Source organism: Pterocles gutturalis, unplaced genomic scaffold (assembly GCF_000699245.1).
Source record: "Pterocles gutturalis isolate BGI_N339 unplaced genomic scaffold, ASM69924v1 scaffold25047, whole genome shotgun sequence".
Lineage (NCBI taxonomy): Eukaryota > Metazoa > Chordata > Aves > Pterocliformes > Pteroclidae > Pterocles > Pterocles gutturalis.
This window is the reverse complement of record NW_010110904.1, coordinates 27,795-47,971: the sequence shown is the minus strand read 5'-3', so window position 1 is coordinate 47,971 and position 20,177 is coordinate 27,795. Positions and strand designations below refer to the sequence as shown.

The 20,177-nt window shown below is 40.0% G+C and overlaps 1 protein-coding gene across 1 annotated transcript in view; it reads left to right on the top strand.

Moving 5' to 3' along the window:
- Nucleotides 1-20,177, top strand: part of LOC104461847 (muscleblind-like protein 2) — a 35,594-nt gene that overhangs the window by 9,915 nt on the left and 5,502 nt on the right. The window contains 4 exon segments of the mRNA XM_010073579.1: nucleotides 1,351-1,404; nucleotides 2,078-2,231; nucleotides 5,489-5,524; nucleotides 6,935-7,029. Coding sequence (XP_010071881.1) covers nucleotides 1,351-1,404; nucleotides 2,078-2,231; nucleotides 5,489-5,524; nucleotides 6,935-7,029 — 339 coding nt within the window.

The following is a 20,177-nucleotide window of genomic DNA, read 5'->3' as shown; positions in this document are numbered from 1 at the left end:
CCTCATGCAGGTAGGTACTATAGAGGTGTAGGTACAATAGAGCCAGGAACAAGGAATAGGCAAAGTGAGGGCTATCCTGCAAAATAGCCGGTTGGCACTAGCTAATCTTGTGACCACAAGCTGTTTGTAGGCATTTTGTGCCTTGTCCTCTTTTTTTTTTTTCCACTTTTTGTTCCCTATTTCCACATACTGATGTCAAGATAGACATCATCTGCGTACCCTAGAAAGAGCTAAATATCAGCCCATGTTTAAAAAACAAAAATAAAATTTCTGATCTCTGAAAAGTCATCCTTTCCTTTCTAAAGGTTTGTAAGAATTATTTACACTATAAATCTTGAAAGTAATATTTTCTGTGAGAAGATCTTTTTACAGAATGCCATCATATCTCAGCCATAAGTTAGATCTCATTATGGAAGTATACGTATATGTATATGCCTATGTACTATGCCTAAATACTTTATTTTAAAAAAATTAATAATGCTGGACTAGTATCAAAACTCACATGTTAATGTTTGCTTATGAACTGAGAGCAGTATTTTTATTCCCTGCTCCTGAAGCTAGTACTGAAGGTTGTAGCAAAATTTAGAAAATATGTTTTAAATTCTGAAAGACTTTTTTCCCATCTCAATGTAATGTGGTAAGTTACAAGGAGAAAAAAATCTACAAAAATGACCCAGCTGTAGAGGAAAAAAAAAGGAATTAATGATAAGTTAGTGTAAACTAGACATGTTATTTATTCTGCTTTATATTGGAAAAGGAGAACCTCTCTCATTTTGAACCCCAAATTGATTGATGCACTTCTCTTAATTAAAAGACCCTCACCTTGCAAGCACTGATATCAGTAGCATTTTCAATGCATTATAACTTTCACTAGTGCTTTGTATTTGAAAATGTAGCCTTCCAAATTGATTTTTCCACTTTAAAGTGTGACTTAACTAACTTATCAGGAATTCTTATAGCCATATCCTTAAAACTTTCTGCATCTCTGTGAAGTGTTTATACAATGCTTAATAGTGTCTGCAAGCTGCTGTTTTACTCAACTTTCCTGAATTTCAAACATCTATATTTTACTCTCTTATATGCTTTTAACTAAGGTATAGTAGATGCATTTTTGCTTCGGTACTAATTCGAAATGTAATATTCATTTCTTTAGAAGACATTTTTGTTGTTGTGCATGCCTAGTGTTTTGTATGTTGTATATTGCATTCAGAATATTTTTTTCCTTCTCACCTATCCACAAATGCAATGCCGTTCCCATGATGCACCTCTGCTTGCTGTTTACCTGTATGTTAATTCGCTTGAATCCCATTGGCCCACTGCCATCATGTGCTCGCTGCCTGTTATTAAAAGACTCAGTCGACTGCCAAAGCAATGAAGCGACCTCTCGAAGCAACTGTAGACCTGGTACTTTGACCTTTCACCTTTTGCTTTGCATGTAGCTTTTGTTTTGTTGTTGTTTTGCTTTGGGTTTTTTTTTTCTCTGAGAAGCAACTAATGAAATTTGTATCGCTTTACTTTTTTGAACATCAACCGGAAATGATTTCACATACTTGTTAATTTACCAGAAATTCTATTTATCCATCTCATTCTCATACGTAATAAATGCAGACGATTTAGTTTCGTTCCTAACATGGTTTCATTTTTTTAAATATCCTCTCATGAAAAGTTGAATTGAGATAAAACTGCTTCTGTAATTGAAAACACTTAACGTAATCCATTAATCTATATAATAATAGGAAACGATATTTAAATAAAAAAAAGAAAATACTTGGCAATGAAACACAAGTGGTTTTTTCTCCCTATAATATTTGAAAACTTATTTAAAGGCAATGCCATTTTCGTTGCTTTAAAAGCCTTTCTTTTCAGTAGTTGTGCTGCTACAGTTTTAGGTTAATAGTACCATGCTTTTGCTATCAATAACAAAATTTCACTCATTTTACATTGCTGTGCTTTGAGTTAATATGCATGGCGAGGCATCTTTAGCTGCTTTAAAAAATAATAAGTTTTTGTATTTATGTATATGTTACAGACAACGTCTTAAAAATGGCACCATTTTAACTAACTTTCTTATTTGCAGGCCTTTCCTCCTGGTGTTCTTCACCCTTTACCAAAGAGACAAGCACTTGAAAAAAGCAATGGTGCCAGTGCCGTTTTCAATCCCAGTGTCTTGCACTATCAACAGGCTCTTGCCAATGCTCAGTTGCAGCAACATGCAGCGTTTATCCCAACAGGTATGTTGTACCTACATTGAACCAATTTTGTGTTCTTTAGGTAGCTTCCGTATCAGGCAGTTTCACTAAGCAGAAGGTTTTATTATGCTCCCTGCCCTACTTGAGGTAAAGTCTGCACAGAAGTAGGAGAATTCAAGCAGAAATTTCAACATGCCGTTAGGCTGCTTTTCACATTCATAGTCTCATTCATCATTGGCCACAGTTTGTCCCTTTTTTCCTACCTTGAATTGGCTGTATTTTGACTTCTATATGCCAGTGCTCTCCTAGGAGATAAGAGGGCAAAGTTCCACTAACAAAAATGCTGGGAAAAGCATCACGCTTCAGAGATGCCATGGGGAAGTATTCCATGGCCACAGAGCATCCTCCTGTTGTTTTGCAGCCATGGGGATTACCCCAACCGCGAAGCGAGAAGGGGAGCACCAACCATAACCTTCCAGTTGATACCTGCTTGGAAGCACTGGCAAAACACATTGCTCCCTGCAGCTGCACTAAAGGGCTCTGAGGCATCAGATGCATTTTAGTGGTTTTAACTTTGGAAGACCAGCAGTACTTTTCCTAGCATTTGCGGCTAATAGTCGGGGTTGTAATTCTTCATAGGGGTGATCTGAAGACTAGTGAATGTAATTTGCATTTCAGTGCTCAGAACACTGTAAAAATCAGAGCATTCAGAGATGGCTTGAACTGCACCGTGTCTGGTGGTAGGGCTTCTCTTTAACAGTGCAAGAGAGAGAATGTGCTAGGTACTCGTGTAAGCAGTAACAACATAACCCTCTAAATTGTGTCAGTCGCCCCCACTCCAAACTTCCCAAAGGTAAATATCCCGCCTAATGAATTCTGTGATTTCATTTGTAATTAACAGATTACATATTTTAGTATCAGAATGTTATAGAGTGTGAACTTCCAGAATTGTTTAAAACTACGTGTTTGCAAATGCACTTGACATTTCAGCAACATTATTTTAGTTTATAGAAATAATGTCGGTTAAACAAGGAATGAAGCACAGCACTCAATGATTTCCCGATCTATCAGCATTCCCATATGTTTTTAAAGATAAAAACAAACACAGATGGCATTGACTTCATGGAGTTTTGCTATAAGGCCTGAGTAACAACCTTGGAGCCTGCCCCTGTATTTATAATAGTAAGTTATAGCATGCCGTATTTTTGGCACTTTGCTGCACCAGACTATCTGTGTCAGAAAACATACTGACATTTTATGGGAGTGCTTGGGGGGGAATAAAAAAAAAAAAGTATGAGACTGCCTATTTGGACATGAATGGAAGACTGCCCTGTGCTTACAAACATACAGAAATTTCCACAAATTTGTTTTACATTGTAACCCTGAGAATTTACAGTATGATATGCATTATTCCTTCTCTTAAGCGCTCCCTTTCAGGGCTCATCACTGTTAACTGCAATTGCCAAGGATTTGAAATAAAGTATGAAAACTGCAGCAGTTTAAACCTTTTTCAGTGAAATATCATTTGGATATTTTCCAGACTTTCGGAGTGCTCATGCTTCCTTAAGTAGCTCATTCTTTGTGCTTTTTATTGTCCAACCCTCTTTCCAACTAATCGTTGTAATTATAGCTTTATGTTACAAATTTCTGATGATAGGAAGGGTGGGTCTTGTAACGAAACCTTAAGGGCTAGGTTGTTGGCAAGCCCCGAAACAAGTGCATGAAAAAAGAAGAAACAGAGGGATAACATAGCAGACGGAGCCCAAGCCTAGCGTAGGAAATCTTTCTCCTGCTCTTTGTGACCACCACCAGCACCTAGAAAGGATGTTACAGAGAGGAGTGGGGTATGCGAGGAGGTTAGGAAAGGGGAACCCCCTCTATATGAGTGCGTGTCATGAGCTTTTTGTTAAAGATGCTATGTCTGATATTCCCACATTTCCTGGGAAGGCTGGATTTGGTGGGCGTAAGGACTGTCGTGCCACCCAGGTCTAAGGAGCGATGCATGACATGATCTGTTGGATTTTAAATGATTATATGATATTTTTTGAACTGGTATAATTTTCAAATGTGCTCCCTGTGTGTGTGTGCGTTTTAAATTAAAATTTAAGACAAGTTTTGCTGCTGGAATGTATATAAAACTTAATTGTTTTATATAACTTCTCTGCTTTCTTAACCACTTGCTCCCCTAATAAAAAGTGTGGGCCTTGACTTAGCATGGCTTACCTCCAAAGTTCTGCACTTTGTTTGTTTTACATCAGTTTGATTGCTTTGTCACCTTCTCCTTATTGTTTGGTGATGATCTTAAAAATAACAGATCTTTTCTGTCTCCCCATTGCTGTTTGTTAGTGTTTCTGTAGCCTCTAGAGGAGGAACTCTGTGTATTCTCCGGGGACTGTTCTTGGGTAAGGTCATTCATAGTTACACTGCTACCATGATGGTCAGATAAGAGGCTACTGTAGTAATTAAGTGGGAATACAGGAAGCATGTTTGACTTTGTGTCAAATATGCATGTACTGTGGGACTAGTCTCTTTGTATGCTCACCTTCACCAGCTCACTATATGCACTGTACCAAAAACGCTCTCTTCTTTTTTTCATTTGGTCTTCCCAGAAAGGTTAAAGGTGGACTAGGCACCGGAACTAAACCACACGGTGGGTGAGCAGTACTTCCAGAGCAACTCTGAGGTGTCCTGGGAGCCTTTTGCTGAAACGTTACACACTTTGAAGTGTTTAGCTTGGGGACTTGTCCCAGTAGTATTTTATTTGGTCAGAAGCACCTCTCCACCTCAGTTGTTGTCTTAGGAATGAGTACATTAACATCAAATGGAAATTTAGCAAAGCTCCTGCAGAACAATATTGGCTAATTCCACTTTAACTTCTTTCTCCGCTGCACATAAAGAAGTTGGTGGATGTTGATCTGCATAATGCTGAGAGTTAGGAAATGAGTTCCAAAATCCCCGAATAATGTGATATTATACCAAATACATGTCTGTAAACAGAAACCTGTTGCTGCGAAAGTACTAAGTGAAAGATAAAAGTACTAAATAAAAAAGTTTATGAGGTATCTTGTATGTACACAGAAACATGCCAGAAGTCACAAAGTATACTTGGGTAGGAGTTTAGTAAGAACATAATCACCTTTTTTGTGTTAAAGTGAAACTATGAATGACCTTACAGTTTCATTTAACTAACTTACTTCTCTGTGGTTATGCTTGAATCTCACTTTGAATGTTAACTCTAAACAGCTAACCTGTTTCTTCCCTTTATCCACTTTTTTCACCTATCATTGCATGACACACAGGGTCAGTTTTGTGCATGACACCCGCTACCAGTATTGGTAGGTTCCAAATTTCTTTATTGATCTCTTTTTATACTGTATATTATGTATATTCACTTGTTTCAAAAATCCTAGGCAAGATTTAGACACTGACTAGAATTAAAGGTTCACTTGTCCTTCTGGTTGACTTTGCAGAGTGTTTAGATTTGTAGATGAAAGCTGCAGTTTAGATCTGATACCACCTGCTATAACAACTACACTGCAAAAGCATAATACCATGAATTCCAGTCTGCTTTTCAGTTGTCAAAGTTTTATTTCTCTTTATATTTTATATTGTCTAGTACTCTAAAATCATAAAATCCTGGAAAAAGCCAGCAAACTTCATCAGTGTTTTAAAGTTTCATAGTGGTGTGCCAATTTCTCCTTTTTGCTGTGTGTTAGAAAGTTTTATCAGCGTTTCCCAGAAATACCTACTTTGATCCACAGAGGTTCTGTTGAAACCCAGGATCTGAATCTCACTCCTCCTTTAAATGTATTTGCAGCTTGGAATTAACATTTTGGACATACAAAATGGAAGTCCAATGCAACAGCCTCTAAGAAAAGTAATCTTTCTTCTATTCTGTAGCCGTATCCCAGAGATTTTTTTTTTCTTTTTTGTGAGACTGCTTGCATAAGCAGTTAAAATATCAAGCCTTTAAAACATCAAGTTAATAATTCTTCCATGAAGATGCTGGTTAAAATTCATTCTTAAAATGAGCAAAAGCAGCAACTTTCACAAAATCGACCTTGCTTTTATAGATCAAACAAAGTAGTATTTAAATCAGGAAAATTATCATCCTTCTCCTGATTTTTGCCTCAAAGTAGATGGTAATTTAACTCTGATAAGGTCTAACAGTTATGCAGTGCTACAAGAAAATGCGTAAATTGGATTATAAAGGAAGACTGAGTATCTGGCTTACTTCAAAATGAAGATACATGAAAATAATTAATTTGTAAATTGTGTTTAAAAATTAAGATAAATATTTATCAGTTTCCTTCCCAGTACAAACCACTGTATTTTTTTTTTAGTGGAATTTTATTTTGGCGTGCTTTATATTGATACTGGGGGAAAACAAATTGTCCATGTAACAATTCTCAGGTAACAGGCTATTTTGGTAGAGACCTCATTTGCACAAGTAATCCTGTTCTTAGAGATAACGCTCGTGTTTTCAATGGTCCTTGCTCTTTTTTCTGGGAATCGCGGATTGTGTTGACAACCTTCCTTTAATTGTACTTGTAATAAGCTATTTTCCCTTTTTTTTATTTCTCCGCCACGCTTTCTCGCTTTGCACTGTGATTGCATGCCATCTGCCGGTTTAACCCATGACGATGGCTTGCTGCTCTTGATATTCACCATGCCAAAAATACCACTTCTCTTACCATAATGCTGCACCCTCCTGTTCATTGCTTCCATGGTTCCCCTCCTGAAAGTACCCATGATGCACAACGCTACGGCCGCCACTGTCTCTGCAGCAACAACTCCTGCAACAAGTGTTCCCTTCGCCGCAACAGCCACAGCAAATCAGGTTTGCTCCTTTTAAAGCTTTCTTTCACAAGATCCCGAACTCTAAATGAGTGCTGAGATTTTTATTTCAATTTTTTATTTTAACAAAAAAAATTCTCCCGGAGAATTTTTTTTTTCTGTGTTTACCCCATCAAATTTTACTTTTATTTTTAAGTCATTTATAGCAAGTGTTTGTGAGACAGGTTGCACTTATTTAGAGTTAACATTTGTTGCAAATAATGATGTAGCTGTGTTTTGTGTTGCAATATTTGTACCTAATTACTGTGTAATTAACCCAGCTGGAGTTACAATCACCATAGTACTGGACTACTTACAAAAGTCTATTATTAACTCTTAAGTTCAAAAGGAAGAGCATCACAAGTTTCAAACGTTCAGGTGTGTTAATGTAGCCTTCCCCATGCAGTGTGTGGAAGTGACTAATTTGTAAGCATGGAAGCTGTCTAAAATCACAAGCGGGTCAAAGCAGCTGGAAAAAAAAGAAGGAAACAAAACTGAACATTTTCCATAAATGCTAGTGATCAAAACAGCACTCAAGACATTTATGACTATGCCTGCTTTATGTTTGAAAGTGTATCTTTAGCCAGGGAATTCTGTTTCCCTAAGGAGGGGGCAGTTGTTACAAAGAACCCCTAGGGTTATTGGCAGAGGCAGGCTAGGAAAGATGATACTGTTTCCTTTTCTTCTGTGGTTTGTTATGTTAATGGAAGTTTTCATTTTGGTAGGGTTCCCCCTTCCTTGGGTAGGACCTGATTCCCAGGGAGGACGTATCTAGTGCAGCTCAGAGTGCGTAGCTTTGACTCCTCCAGTGGGGCTGTAGAGATCCCCACCCTGATGCGCCTGCCATCTGCCCAGAGAGGGGTTTGCACAGCAGTTGGGTTGCTCTGGATTTTCAGTTGCTTTGGGACCATACTTGGGCACTTCTACCTGAGAGCTGTTTTCCCTCAGGTTTAGGAAGGTCAAACTGAGGAGGAAGCAAACAGGTTTGCTGATCAAGAGAAAAAAAAGGGCTGTGTCCCCATCACCTTTCCTTGTGTTGCTCCTGGCCAGACCGACAAGCTGCAGCAGACCCAGTAGAAATGTTCACCCGTTGTTTAATTCTCCTCCACCTGCCTGAAATTACAAATAAATCAGTGAAAATGTTTTCCTTAATAATGTTATACTAGCAGATTTTTTTTTTTTTTTTTTTACTGTCGGTCCCCAAACTATTTAAGTATCCCATGGAAAAATAGAAATTGCCACAAGAGTTTGTTTCTAATAATTTAGGAAAAATATACTACCTCTGAAATACACCCTACTTTCTTAAAGAAACACAAACCAGTCTGTTTTCTCTATTTTTTTTTTGAAAGGCTCGTTTGCCAACATTGTGGTGCTTGTGCTTCTAGCATTTTCATCAGGAGAAGGTTGTCTTTTTGTGTGTTCTTTTCTGAGAGCTAGCTTGTTTTAATGAAAAAATACTTGGGACAAGGAGGAAAGTGCAACAGGTAAATCGTGCACCTCACTGTCCTTCCCAGAACAGCATCTGCAGCAAAAAAATTGTTTGGTGGTGTTCAGTGTAGTTTTGTGATCCCAAAGAGATGACATAGGGACTAGAAGGTGCCAAGGGACTAGGAGAAAACGGTGTCCAGTGCGGGAATGCAGCCAGGGCAGCTCCACCACCCACACTCCTGAGCACCAGAGGGGCTGGCTGTGGCTGAAGTGGAATAAATAACATGTACAGTTAAGAGGAATACTTTCACACGAGTAAGTAGTGCCACTGGGGAGACATAGGTGTGCCTTAATGCACCTTCTCCTATAGCAGGACGGCAGCCAGAGTCCCTCCTTTCCCAGGGCAGATTCTTTTTGCATTGGAGGAGTAGAGCATTTTAAGTGTAACAAGAGTTGTAAAAAGTGTCTGTCTGTATTTATTTAGTTCCATATATTTGTGTGTCTGTATATGTATAACTCCATGCTGAAATTAAAGGACAGTTTAACACAGGGATGGGTTTCAACTTGTTTAACTGCAGCCACTTGGAAGTTTGGCATCCAGTTCAGCTGCTTTTCTAGAAGTCCATGTCAGGGCAGGGTAGATTGCCCTGGAGGGTCCTGCCTCTTTCTCTTGCCTGTGGAAGGAGCGTAGGTGCGTAACCAAAGCTCTGCACCCCTGCACGTGGAGCAGATGAATCCCACTCCAGCAGCTTTTCTTGTTGGCTTCTGTAGCGTGTGCCATTGGCTGTCTGTTTTCTTCTCGCTTCTGGCTTTGTTTTAGTCATTGCAAATCTTTAAAAGCTACTGTAAAAAAACTGTGTATTTGAAAGCAGGGAAAGTAGTAGTAGTTACTACTTCTTTATAAGAGGTGAACCTCCAAGTTTGCTATTTATTTACAACCTCCTAAGAGTTGAAGACAAAGCTACAGCCCTGGGAAGGGCCCCATAGCAACTCTGTGGTCCTAATTCTCTGTATTCCTCTAGCCCAAGAAACACTAGAAACACTTCTGGAGCAGGTAATTAACTTAGGTTGAGACTTTGTTCACGTTTATAACATCCTTTGTGTCCTCTTGTATGGATTTAAACTCTCCTGTGTATTTCAGAGAAGGACTTTATTTAATCTAGATAAAATTTCCATTCCTGATCTGCGCCACACTGCTTTACTTATCTGTGGGATATGGTTTCCTCTTTCCAGTGTGTCTAACACACTTTTTTATCCACCTGCAGCCTTCAGCCAATCCCATTTCAGCTCCCATAGCTTCTTTTCACAATACTAGGCATGAAAAAAAAATTGTAGCAGGGCATAATAATTTAGTTCAATATCATTTGCCTTAGTATTCTGGCCTGCAGAAAGTTTGCTGGACTTCCTTGGGTTGAGCATGATGATCCAGGTGTCCTTGAAGCACCAGTGGAAGGAAAAATCAACAACCCAAAAAGTCAGAGTCTCTCAGCTGACAGCTAAAAAAAAACCTAACAACTCTGTTGGGTCCAGTAAATTATTTAGTACGTGCTGTCAGCTTGTATTTTGAAAAAAAGATGAACTGTGTCTCATGTCTTCTATATGTCCTTTCTTTCTGAAAATAACATGAGTTACAGCTCAAAATGTGCCTGCATTGACACACACGCACAGTCGGTCATGCTTGGCCAGCAACTCTACGCGTTGTGTATTCGATGTATGGCATGAGGCACGTGAGAAGGTGGTGTAGGCTTAAAGGCTATACCGTAGTACATCTGTGCAGGGTGACACCAGTTAACGAATATATGGAAAACTGGAAGTCTCTTGCTTTTAGCGATGTACAGAAGTTAGGTTTTAAAACCAAAATAATTTTCTTGCAGTGTACTTCAGAGGGGAGGAGAATAGCTTTGTCTCAGTGCAGTGAAAACAGGATGGAGCAAAAGTGCTTTAACAAACCCTGTTTTACAAAACCTGATTGAAAACTGACTCGGTTGATACAAGAGCTGGTGGTGGTGCCATTCACTGCGTCTGGACATCTTGTGAGGGGGTGTTCCTGCTTACGCTAGCTGCCACGCTGTGATGAGAGGGTATGGAGGAGGGACTTCAGCTTGGGATTTTCAGTGAAAGGCAGATGGACTTCCAAAGATACATGAGGAGTCTGGGAGCATGGCTGGTAAGAGGTGAGAAGTCCTTCCCCTTTTCTTTTTCCCCCCTTCACAACTGCCCTAGCCATTCCCACCAGAGTGGGCTGGAAGCCGCAGCTGCTTAACCTCACTTCAGGGTTGGATCCTTACTGACTTACCTTCAGTTGTTTTTTGGGCATGCTGACAACGTTTTCTTGGAGGATGGAACCAGCAAAGTTCCAAAAAGTGTGAAATTACAGTGAAACACAGCTTTAGGGCATGTGTACGGAGGGTTTGGTCCTAGCTCCCTCTAGTGCATGCATGTGGGCAGAGGTATGTAAAACATCTTATTTAAAATATTAATACAGTAATTGTGTGTAAATATATACTTCAGAGATCTTTAACGAAGCTTTCAGTTATTACTCCTGTAGCTAGTGGACTAGCAGTACTCGAGCAAGCAAGGAAACTGTTACCTGCTCAGCTTTGCTCACAGGTAGCCATAAGATTTCACAGAGGATGATCTATCCTAATGTTATCTGAGAGAGGTGTTATTCTGAATTTTGGGAATGAAGTTCAATTTTGGATAATGCCAACACCTGTTTTGGAGGGCTATAAATTTTGTTTGATTTACATATATGTATTGATGAGTCCTACAAGGATTAACAGGTTAGGATTCAGCCCAAAATTAAGACACCTAAGTGTTGGTGTCTGAGTATGGGCGTCTATATGCAAGTGGAAGTGTAACTGTCCATTGTAGACTGGGAAGGTTCTCCGTACAGTTGGATGGTGTAGGGTGTAAAGGCTTAACTCTAAAGTTAAGAATATAGAGAAAATTGGAAGTCTCTTGCTTTTAGTGACTTACAGAAGTTAGCTTTTAAAACCAAAATAATAGTCTGGCTCACCCTTCAAAAGTCACACAGGGTTTGGTTCAGTTGCCTAAACATGTGTTTCCTGATGTTTAAGATTGTCCTAACATAACCTGGGATATCTAGCTTATCCAAGATACTTTGACAAGCTTGGCAGATGCAATTCAGGACCTACAGACAGATCTGCCTGCTTGTGAGCTGGCAGCTGGACGACAGGCAGGAGACCTTAGCCCAAATGGTACTAAAAGCCTGGTGAGCAAATGACCTGAGCCTGCAGTGGGTGATCCCATGAAGCGATCTCCAGACTCCATTGTCGTACTGACTAAGTTGTATCTCCCCATTGACTGTGACGGAAGGTTAGCCACCAGCATTTCTGTGCCTTTATCTGTGTCCTCAAGCTCAGTGGGTGCTTTCTTAGTTCTTGGTTATTACAGGGCAATTACCAAATTCTAGATGATTTTGAAGGAAATAGTCTTGCTCACATCACTTCGGTACAGAACGGTACGTGGCTTTATTTTCTGTAACAATGAAAATGGCCCAAAGACTGACAGTATAAAAACAGCATTACAGAGAATGCTGCATAAAGGTGTTATTTAGTGACAACTTTGTTCTACAGGTTGTATGACCTTTAACCAAGAAGGAAAGTTAAAAGGCAGATCTATGAAAATGAAAAATGGAATACTCATAGACGGTGTCTGAAAAGAAATATAAGATCAACAGGCTGGCTCATGCTAAGGCTTGTGATTATCTAGCACAGCCGTTTTAAATTATGCATCAGTGTTCACACTAAATTAGGTGGCAATTATGCAGATATTAATTATGAAATCATTCAGTAGCCTTCAGTTTTGTCAAAATCTGTAAAAATACAATGATATGAAAATAAAAATAGTCATGTTACATTCAAGTGCCACAAACAAAAGGACAATTAAAATACTTGTCCCAGAATTCAAAAAGGAGTTAAGATAACATAAAATACAAACATGCCAAATGTTTACTGGGGATTTGAGATGACATTCATGGGATCTCTCTCAGGAGGGAGAGGAGATAGGATGTGCAGCAACAGAGCAAAGAGAGGTGTGGGGCTGTCCGCAGAGGCAGCTACCACTCCCAGGAGGCAGATTCCCCTTCGACCAAAATGTCACGTGGCACCTGCTCAAGCTAATTTCTCCTTCTGTATAAAGCAGAATTGCCAGATACTCCATCTTGCAAGCTCTGGATCCTCATCACAGGAAAGATATGGACCTGTTGGAGTGGGTCCAGAGTAGGGCCACGAAGATGGTCAGAGGGCTGGAGCACCTCCCGTATGAGGACAGGCTGAGAGAGTTGGGGTTGTTCAGCCTGGAGAAAAGAAGGCTCCGGGGAGACCTTAGAGCAGCCTTCCAGTACCTGAAGGGGGCTACAGGAGAGATGGGGAGGCACTCTTTATCAGGGAGTGTAGTGAGAGGATGAGGGGTATTGGTTATAAGCTGAGAGAGGGGAGATTTAGATATTAGGAAGGAATTTTTTCCTGTGAGGGTGGTAGACACTGGGGGAGTGGGGGAACAGATAGGAAAGCACTTCTGCTGTGAATAATAAGTATCTGAGCAATTTTTGTCTTTTTTTGACTGAAAGTTTTGGTCTGGAAGTTCCGTAAAGTCCCACATTAAGTACTCCTATAGAAAATTCTGTTCCAACAACAGAAAAGGTGATTTCAATGAAGAATTCCAACAAAGGAGATAGAAGAATAGGTTCCTTTCTCAGACACATTATCAGAAGGGATGCTTGCAGGGAGCAAGCCCTGGGCTGAACAGTGTAGGGCATCTAGTGAGCCCATGTATGGTGCCGTGCTGCTTCGTGTAGAGGTAGCAGCAAGCCTTGGCATCTGGGATTCAGGAATGAACATCTCGCCTGGTATCTGCACCAGGCTGGCAAAATGAACCTGAGCGATCCTTGGTCATGGAGAGTAATTTCTCTAGGGAAGGTATTTGAATAGCAATAGCTTGTTGTGGTAGGAAAGGCAAACGTAAACCACTTGCTGCCTTTTTCATGCTAGACACCCAGGAATAACAAGCCTCAATTCAGTTATCTTGTCTGAAGACACTGAGTTACATGTAAACAGCTGTAACTTTCAGAATTAACAGTTTGCAGACTCAAGAAGTGAGAGTTTGAAATCTTAAAGCCCACAACAAATCTCAAGCAGTGTCAAGACAAGACGCTTTGAGTCGCCTTGAAACAACTGACATTACAAAATTGGTGGCAAAACTTTGTTTTCTTAAACTGTAAGGCAGCAAAGAAGCAAAACCAAAAGATTACCCTGGAAAATTTAGGGGACCTTTATTTTAAGTCTCATGCAAACTTTAAGCAAATCTTTGTTTTACTTCTAATAATATTTTTTGGTCTCTTAAGACAGAATGTTGTTTCTGTGTAGATGATGAAGACTTCTGGCAGGCTTGCATAGAGTTTTAGATCACATACTCATATACAAGAAGCCAGTGGGAAGAAATGGAAAATCTCAGTGGGTCTTTTTTTATTTGGTGGGGGGGGTTTTTTGGGTTTTGTGTTTGGTTTGTTGTTTGGTTTTGTGTGGGTCTTTTTTTGTTTGTTGGGTTTTTTTTGTGTTTTTTTTTTTTTTTTAGAAATTACCCCCCTCACACATAACCACCCCTGTAGAGGACTAAAACCTGACTTCCTGTGGTAGCCTGCTAGATGGCAGTATCACATAACATGAGCAGCAAGCAAAGGCAAACATTTATTTTATATAACAAAAATCGAGACACATTTCCTTTTCCTTTTATAGGCTGTTTTAGGTTTCATGTCATTGCAATTATAAAAAAAGTATTTATGTTAGATATGATAACTTCATTTTGTGTTCTTGCTTTCAATTATTCAACAAATGATACTTTGACAAGTTGAGTAAAAGTCTTTTGGGGCATATATTTATTATTTAAACATAGGAAACATTTTCTGAGGACAATTCATTTTGTAGGCATTTGGGGAAAAATGAGTTTGTTTCATTGTGCCTCGCATGTACACACAGCTCATGTGAGTCTGTTTTTTTCCATCATAAAATTTTAACGACACAGTGCATTGCAGAGCTCCAGATATACTTCTTTGGGATTCTGCTCTTTGAAATAATTGCATCTGGACATCTCTAGCTGCACCAACTATTTTCCTTTGAATTAAATGAGTATTGTATTTTTATCTCAGTGTATGATTTATTGCCCACCAGAAATGCCAGTCTTTGACTTTGAGTGTGCAGGAGGCTGCCCACATAACTACGGTGGAAACATCTATTTATTTATTTGTTTGTTGCACCTGTTGTAACTTTCAGCTTGAGGCAGAGATTTTTTGACTTTGACTGACTTCATTTTTGGCACAGCATTATCTGCAGTGACACTCAGTAGTATGTATGCCTGTTTATGTGAGAGTATCCAGGTAAGAAAATTAAGGAAGAAGTAAGCAAGGAACATTAAGATTTCCTCAGAGAAGTTGTGAGTATAGTGAGTTTTATAAAACTGACACAAGTTATAAGCGTGGTACCTGATGATAAACCTTGATGAACATAAATTTCATACCTTTGTGTGTTTGCGTTCTGGATATTGCAGTGGACCATCTCTTGCTTGGAAGTGAGTCTGAACTGGAGCGCCAGGTTTTGGGAGATGTGGGGTTTCAGTGCGGTGGTTATTGCTGGGGAATCTGGAGAAGCGCTAGCCCTGCTCTGCATGCGGTGGCAGCGTTCACCGAAAGGGATACCACGTGTATAGCAACAGTCTTATTTTGCATGATTTGGGCATGCATGATGTATAAAAGGAAAATACAAAGCAGGGTTTGGTTTTTTTGTTAAACAAAAAAAACAGCTAGGTGAGGACACCTAAGAAAATACAGGTCTGGAGAACTAGCATTGCTACAAGAGGAATATGAACACTTTCACAGGTAGTGCACAAGTTGTGCTTGGCCTTTCACGCCTTTGTGTTCTCAGTTCCTCTGGATAAGCCTATTCTGGCAGTTTCTAAAATTCAAGAAGAGAAGGAAAATGACCTGAAAGTAGGAACTGAAAAACACAGATGACCGCAGTAGCCCAGACCTGCTGAAAGGTAAAACTGGGTGGCTATTCAAAACTGTCACTGGACGGGTGCTTCTGAAATATTACAGCGTTGTTTTTCTCATTTCTAGGTAGTCTGTCTGCTGTCTGTGCTGTTAGTTAAAAACAGATTTCGATAGAATATATTAGAGTATGTTATGATCAATTTTTAGTACTGCATTATTTATTACTTTAAAGAATAAATAAAGCCAGATTGCTTTCATTTTTAAAACACCTAGTCCTGTTTCTTTGGAGTGAGTAAATGCCTATTAAGTTGAACTTAAATAGTATACATTATTACTTGAGTAAATACTTATTGAAGCTTGTAAGCATGCTAAGGATTTGGCAGTGCAAGTGGCTTTGGACTCTCTTGCAGGAAGGACCTTGTGAATATTAAATGAGAAAGATGATGCTGTTGAACCCTTGAGCCCTTTGGGATCCCATAGTTGCCTTGATCTTTTCTTTAAATCATCATGAAGAGCTGGATTCAGACAAGGTCTTTGTCAGCTTTATGACACCCTGATGGCCAACAGCTTGTGCCTGATGGAATGAAAATGTGCTAGCAGATGTGTCCAGTTCAACATGGTCTTCTGACCCTCAGCCATTTCCAGAGGCATGTTATCAACGTATGGGACAGGCAGAACTGAGGACACACAGATGTAGGGAAGAAAACAGAGGATGGAGCAAGGCACCAGAATTACCATGTCAGGGGATGGGCAAATAAGACCTCCACCCCTTGGAAAACAAACACCTGATACCCCCTGTATTAGTTTCTGTAAAGGCAGGTATCTGTAAAGGAGATCATCTGTGGCCTAGACATCGCACCCTTTATAAACAGATCAGAGGTCACCTAACTGATGAGCAAAGCAGACAAATGCATTGGGGATGCATTGGATTAATGGAGAAGCAAGAAGATAAAAATCCTCCTTCACCCCTGAAGTGAGGAGAGGTCCACAGTTAGAGATAAAAACAAAGCAAGGATACATTAAATGATAATATGCTGGAAATGAGGATGCGGTTTCCGGCCATCAGGAGAGGAGGAGTAGCAAAGGAAAGAAGCCAGCAATGCAAGGTGGAGCTCAGCGTGTTTATGAAAAGTGATTAAGTGATTGGCAGTGATAGCAGGGGTAACAAAATGCTTTCCGCCAGTCCCTCAACCCTATTAGGAGTTCCTTTAGGTTTTCTTTGGGGATACATTTATTTTTTTTTTTTTTTTCTTTTTCTTTTCAGTGTTTGCAGATGACCCTGTAGAAAGATGCTAGTTTGACACTAGTTTTACAGGGGTGCCACCTGGTGACCATGGATTTTGAAAGTGGAAAGGGACAAACGAGGGAGGCAGGCCTGAGCTTAGATGATGGGTGCCCGAATGTGGAAGTGTATTTGGTAGAGACAAGGAAAGGAGGCTCTTGTGGCAGTGACAAGACCTGTGATGTAGTGCAGACAGTAGGTCAGGAATGGACTGCCAGCAGGGAGTTACAGCTAGTGCCAGGACCAGGAGAGGGAGCAGGACAGCAGCTACAGTGGGAGAGATGAGGCATGCATACCCACGCACCTGAGCTCTGGGAGCAGGCAGGCTACTTTTAATACAAGCGAGAGTCGGAGCCAGCTCAGCTGTTAGCCAGTTGAGGACAGAGGCAAATCCCATCACCTGGGGGAGTGTCAGTGGGAATCCTGGGGAGGGGGTTGGAAGGCTTGGTTCCATGGAGGCGCTGCTGCTAAAGCCATGGAGAAATAGGTGAAAAAGTCAATCTGTAAGGCTATGTAAAAATTAAGTAAGACCAAGCATAACTGATACAATAGTGATTACTCTCAGTAAATGTCTGAATATTTACTCATCCTTTTCCACTTTTGATTTCAAAAAAACCCCATCTATTTTGAAGAAAAAGAACAAGGTGCATGCCACAAAAGAGCATTCTAAGAGAAAATGAAAAGTAAAGAGATAGAGGCATTTCCCAAAGGCATGGGGAAATATAAATAGTCTTGAGTTTCATGTCAAAGGGAAGAAATACTTGGTGTTAGTTTTATTTTTAGAAAGTGGTAGAAGTTATGAGACAGCATTATATGAGCCAGCTGTCTGAAAATATCTGTCGTCTTTAATGTATACCCTAGATATATCTGACCAGTCTGCTACTCATGTGAAAAACATGAAAATAGAAGATGTCACTGTGGAAGGATTCATCTGCCCTGACGCAGGTGTCTAAAAGTTAAATACCTCAGTGTGAACTGTTTGCCGCAGACTCTTATGTTTGGTGGAGGGGAAAAAAGCATCATGAGTTGATAATCTGTCTCATGCTAAAATAAGTTGCCTGAGGTAGGCTAGGAAGATGTAAAATACAGTGACCAGCTGAGGCGTGCGTGTCTGAAATCATCTGAGATTAATCTTTGATACAAGAAACTGCTATTACTACATTGCTCTCAAAATGGAAGGCTGAGCAGTCTAAAATGTTCACTATGTATGAATTTGTTTTTGGAGAGATAAGTGCTTCACAATCTGGAGGTCAAATATGAACTTAATTCCCCCATAAATGTATTAACACTTATAGAGCAAAGTGTAATTTGGAGAAGTAATTTCAAAACTTCTGAAAGAGAAACATGTCAGAGGTAGATGCAAAGCCATGTTTTTCACCTGATCCACTCTTGACAGGTCTTTAGTTGAACAACAATTCATGTACACTGAATCCATGCAGAATGGTAAATTTTCTGTATTCATCGTTGTATAATGAATCTGGACCTGGAAACAGAATTTAACACAGAGAGAATAAAGAAGCTTGGTGAGTTGTCGCTTCCAAACAGAAAACCTCAAGCCAAACACGATATTCTTGAAATTCCTAGTACCCAGTCATGATCCTAGGTAATTTGGTCAGTTCTGTGAACTGTATCAAGTAAAGCAGTGAACATAGTAACCTAGGTGTCAGAAAATAATTCACAAAGGTGGAACTTCCACCTTAATTTAAAAGAGATTCTCAATTTTTTAAGTCTTGAGACAATAACTGATCGCAGCCACCCTTGCTGGGTCTGACGAAATCCCAAGATGACATCATTTTGTCTGCTGTATACTGTGGGTTGGTAGTTTGGTGAACAGCTGAAATCATTGGCAGTAACAGCTCTCTTGGTTTTCATTCCCATGGCACACACTGCAGAACTGTATCACCCTGAGGAGCAAACAGGGTTGTCTCAGCTGGGCTTAATGACCACTGTGGTCATTCAGAGGTCCTGGAGGTACCTGAAGGTAAAGTTTTGAAAGAGCTGTGCTTCTCATAGAAAAGAGAGAAAATCTTGACATCTGGAAGACAAAAATGCCACCTTTTAGAGCTGGAAGATTTGGAAGAGCAAATGCTTCTTGACAGTTAGTAGTGTGTAGAAATACAGGTTCACACTATGTAGTTGCAGTTTCAGTGAGGTCTGGTAACTAACGTTGGCACAATTTTAGTGTCTAAAGGGTAGTCAGCTTTCTGGCACTTCAAACAGGTACCAAGTAAGAAGACAGTCGAGAGTGTACTCTGTGATTGCCTCCAAGAAATGCCCTTTGCTGTTATTAAATCTTCCATGTATTACTACCCCAGACTGTAAGTGCCAGGCCATTCTGCTTTTGCTGGAAACAGCATTGTTATTAGATCTGTTACAGTAGCAAAAGTATGTTTTCTGGAACGTCTGCATCTACATCTGTGGATATGGATACAGTCTCATCGATGCAGGGCACGAGAAAATGCTTTCCAGTGCTTGACCTGTAGAGCTTTGTATGTGGGACTGTGTGTCTGCAGGTGTGTGCATGTACACACACGCTCATTCTGTAGTCTTATTTGTCAGTTTTTAATGGATATATATACACTATGGGAAAAGTGTCAATACATTATATCAAGTTGCTGTGAAATATAATGGTATAATAGTATCACTGCAAATATGACGAGTCATGCATATGTACATTTGAGATGTAATTCTTCAGACAATAGCAAACATGAAGGTTGTTGGACCTATTTACAAGTTAAGAGGGAGTGCAGACTCTGTAATAGGTGTTTGCAGGGATGTTCCTTGGTCAGTATGTTCTGTACAGCTTCTCCTTTTTGAGCATGTAAGCAGTGGAGCAATTAGCAGTGATGCAGACTTAGCCTACATCTTCCATCACAGTTTATTACTTCGTTTGTAGATTAAATAGGAGAGGTTCACAGTGTGTTTTCCATGTAAAGTAGTTTAGCATTTTTTGTTTCTCTGTCAGACGCAGTGAAAAAAAACAGTTTCAGAAGCTGCTACATGTATATAGCTGTGTCAGAGTTGTGATATCTTTTGAGAAATAGGGTGTGAACATATAATTAAAGACTACGGGATACGTTTTACACTTTGTGGCTAAGGTTAAAAAAAAATGTAGCTCCTCTCTTCTGCGTCTCTGCACTGGAGAAGCTTGTTCTGAAGGAGAGACTTAAGTTTTTTTCCCTAGGACGACTCCTACGTGTACTAGAAATAGCTGGGGTGCAACACGCCCTAGTTACATCCCCTGCACGAGCGGCAGCACGGCAAAGACGATGTGGTGGGAGCAAGCCAGCTCTGCAGCCACTGGCAGCGGGAGAAGCATGGTGGGGACAGCTCCAGCTGCTCCTCCTGCACCCGCAGCCACGTAAACAGGACGTGCTAGTGCACAAAAGGAAAGTGTTTACATTGTCTTCACTGTTTCCTGAGTTTCGAGAGG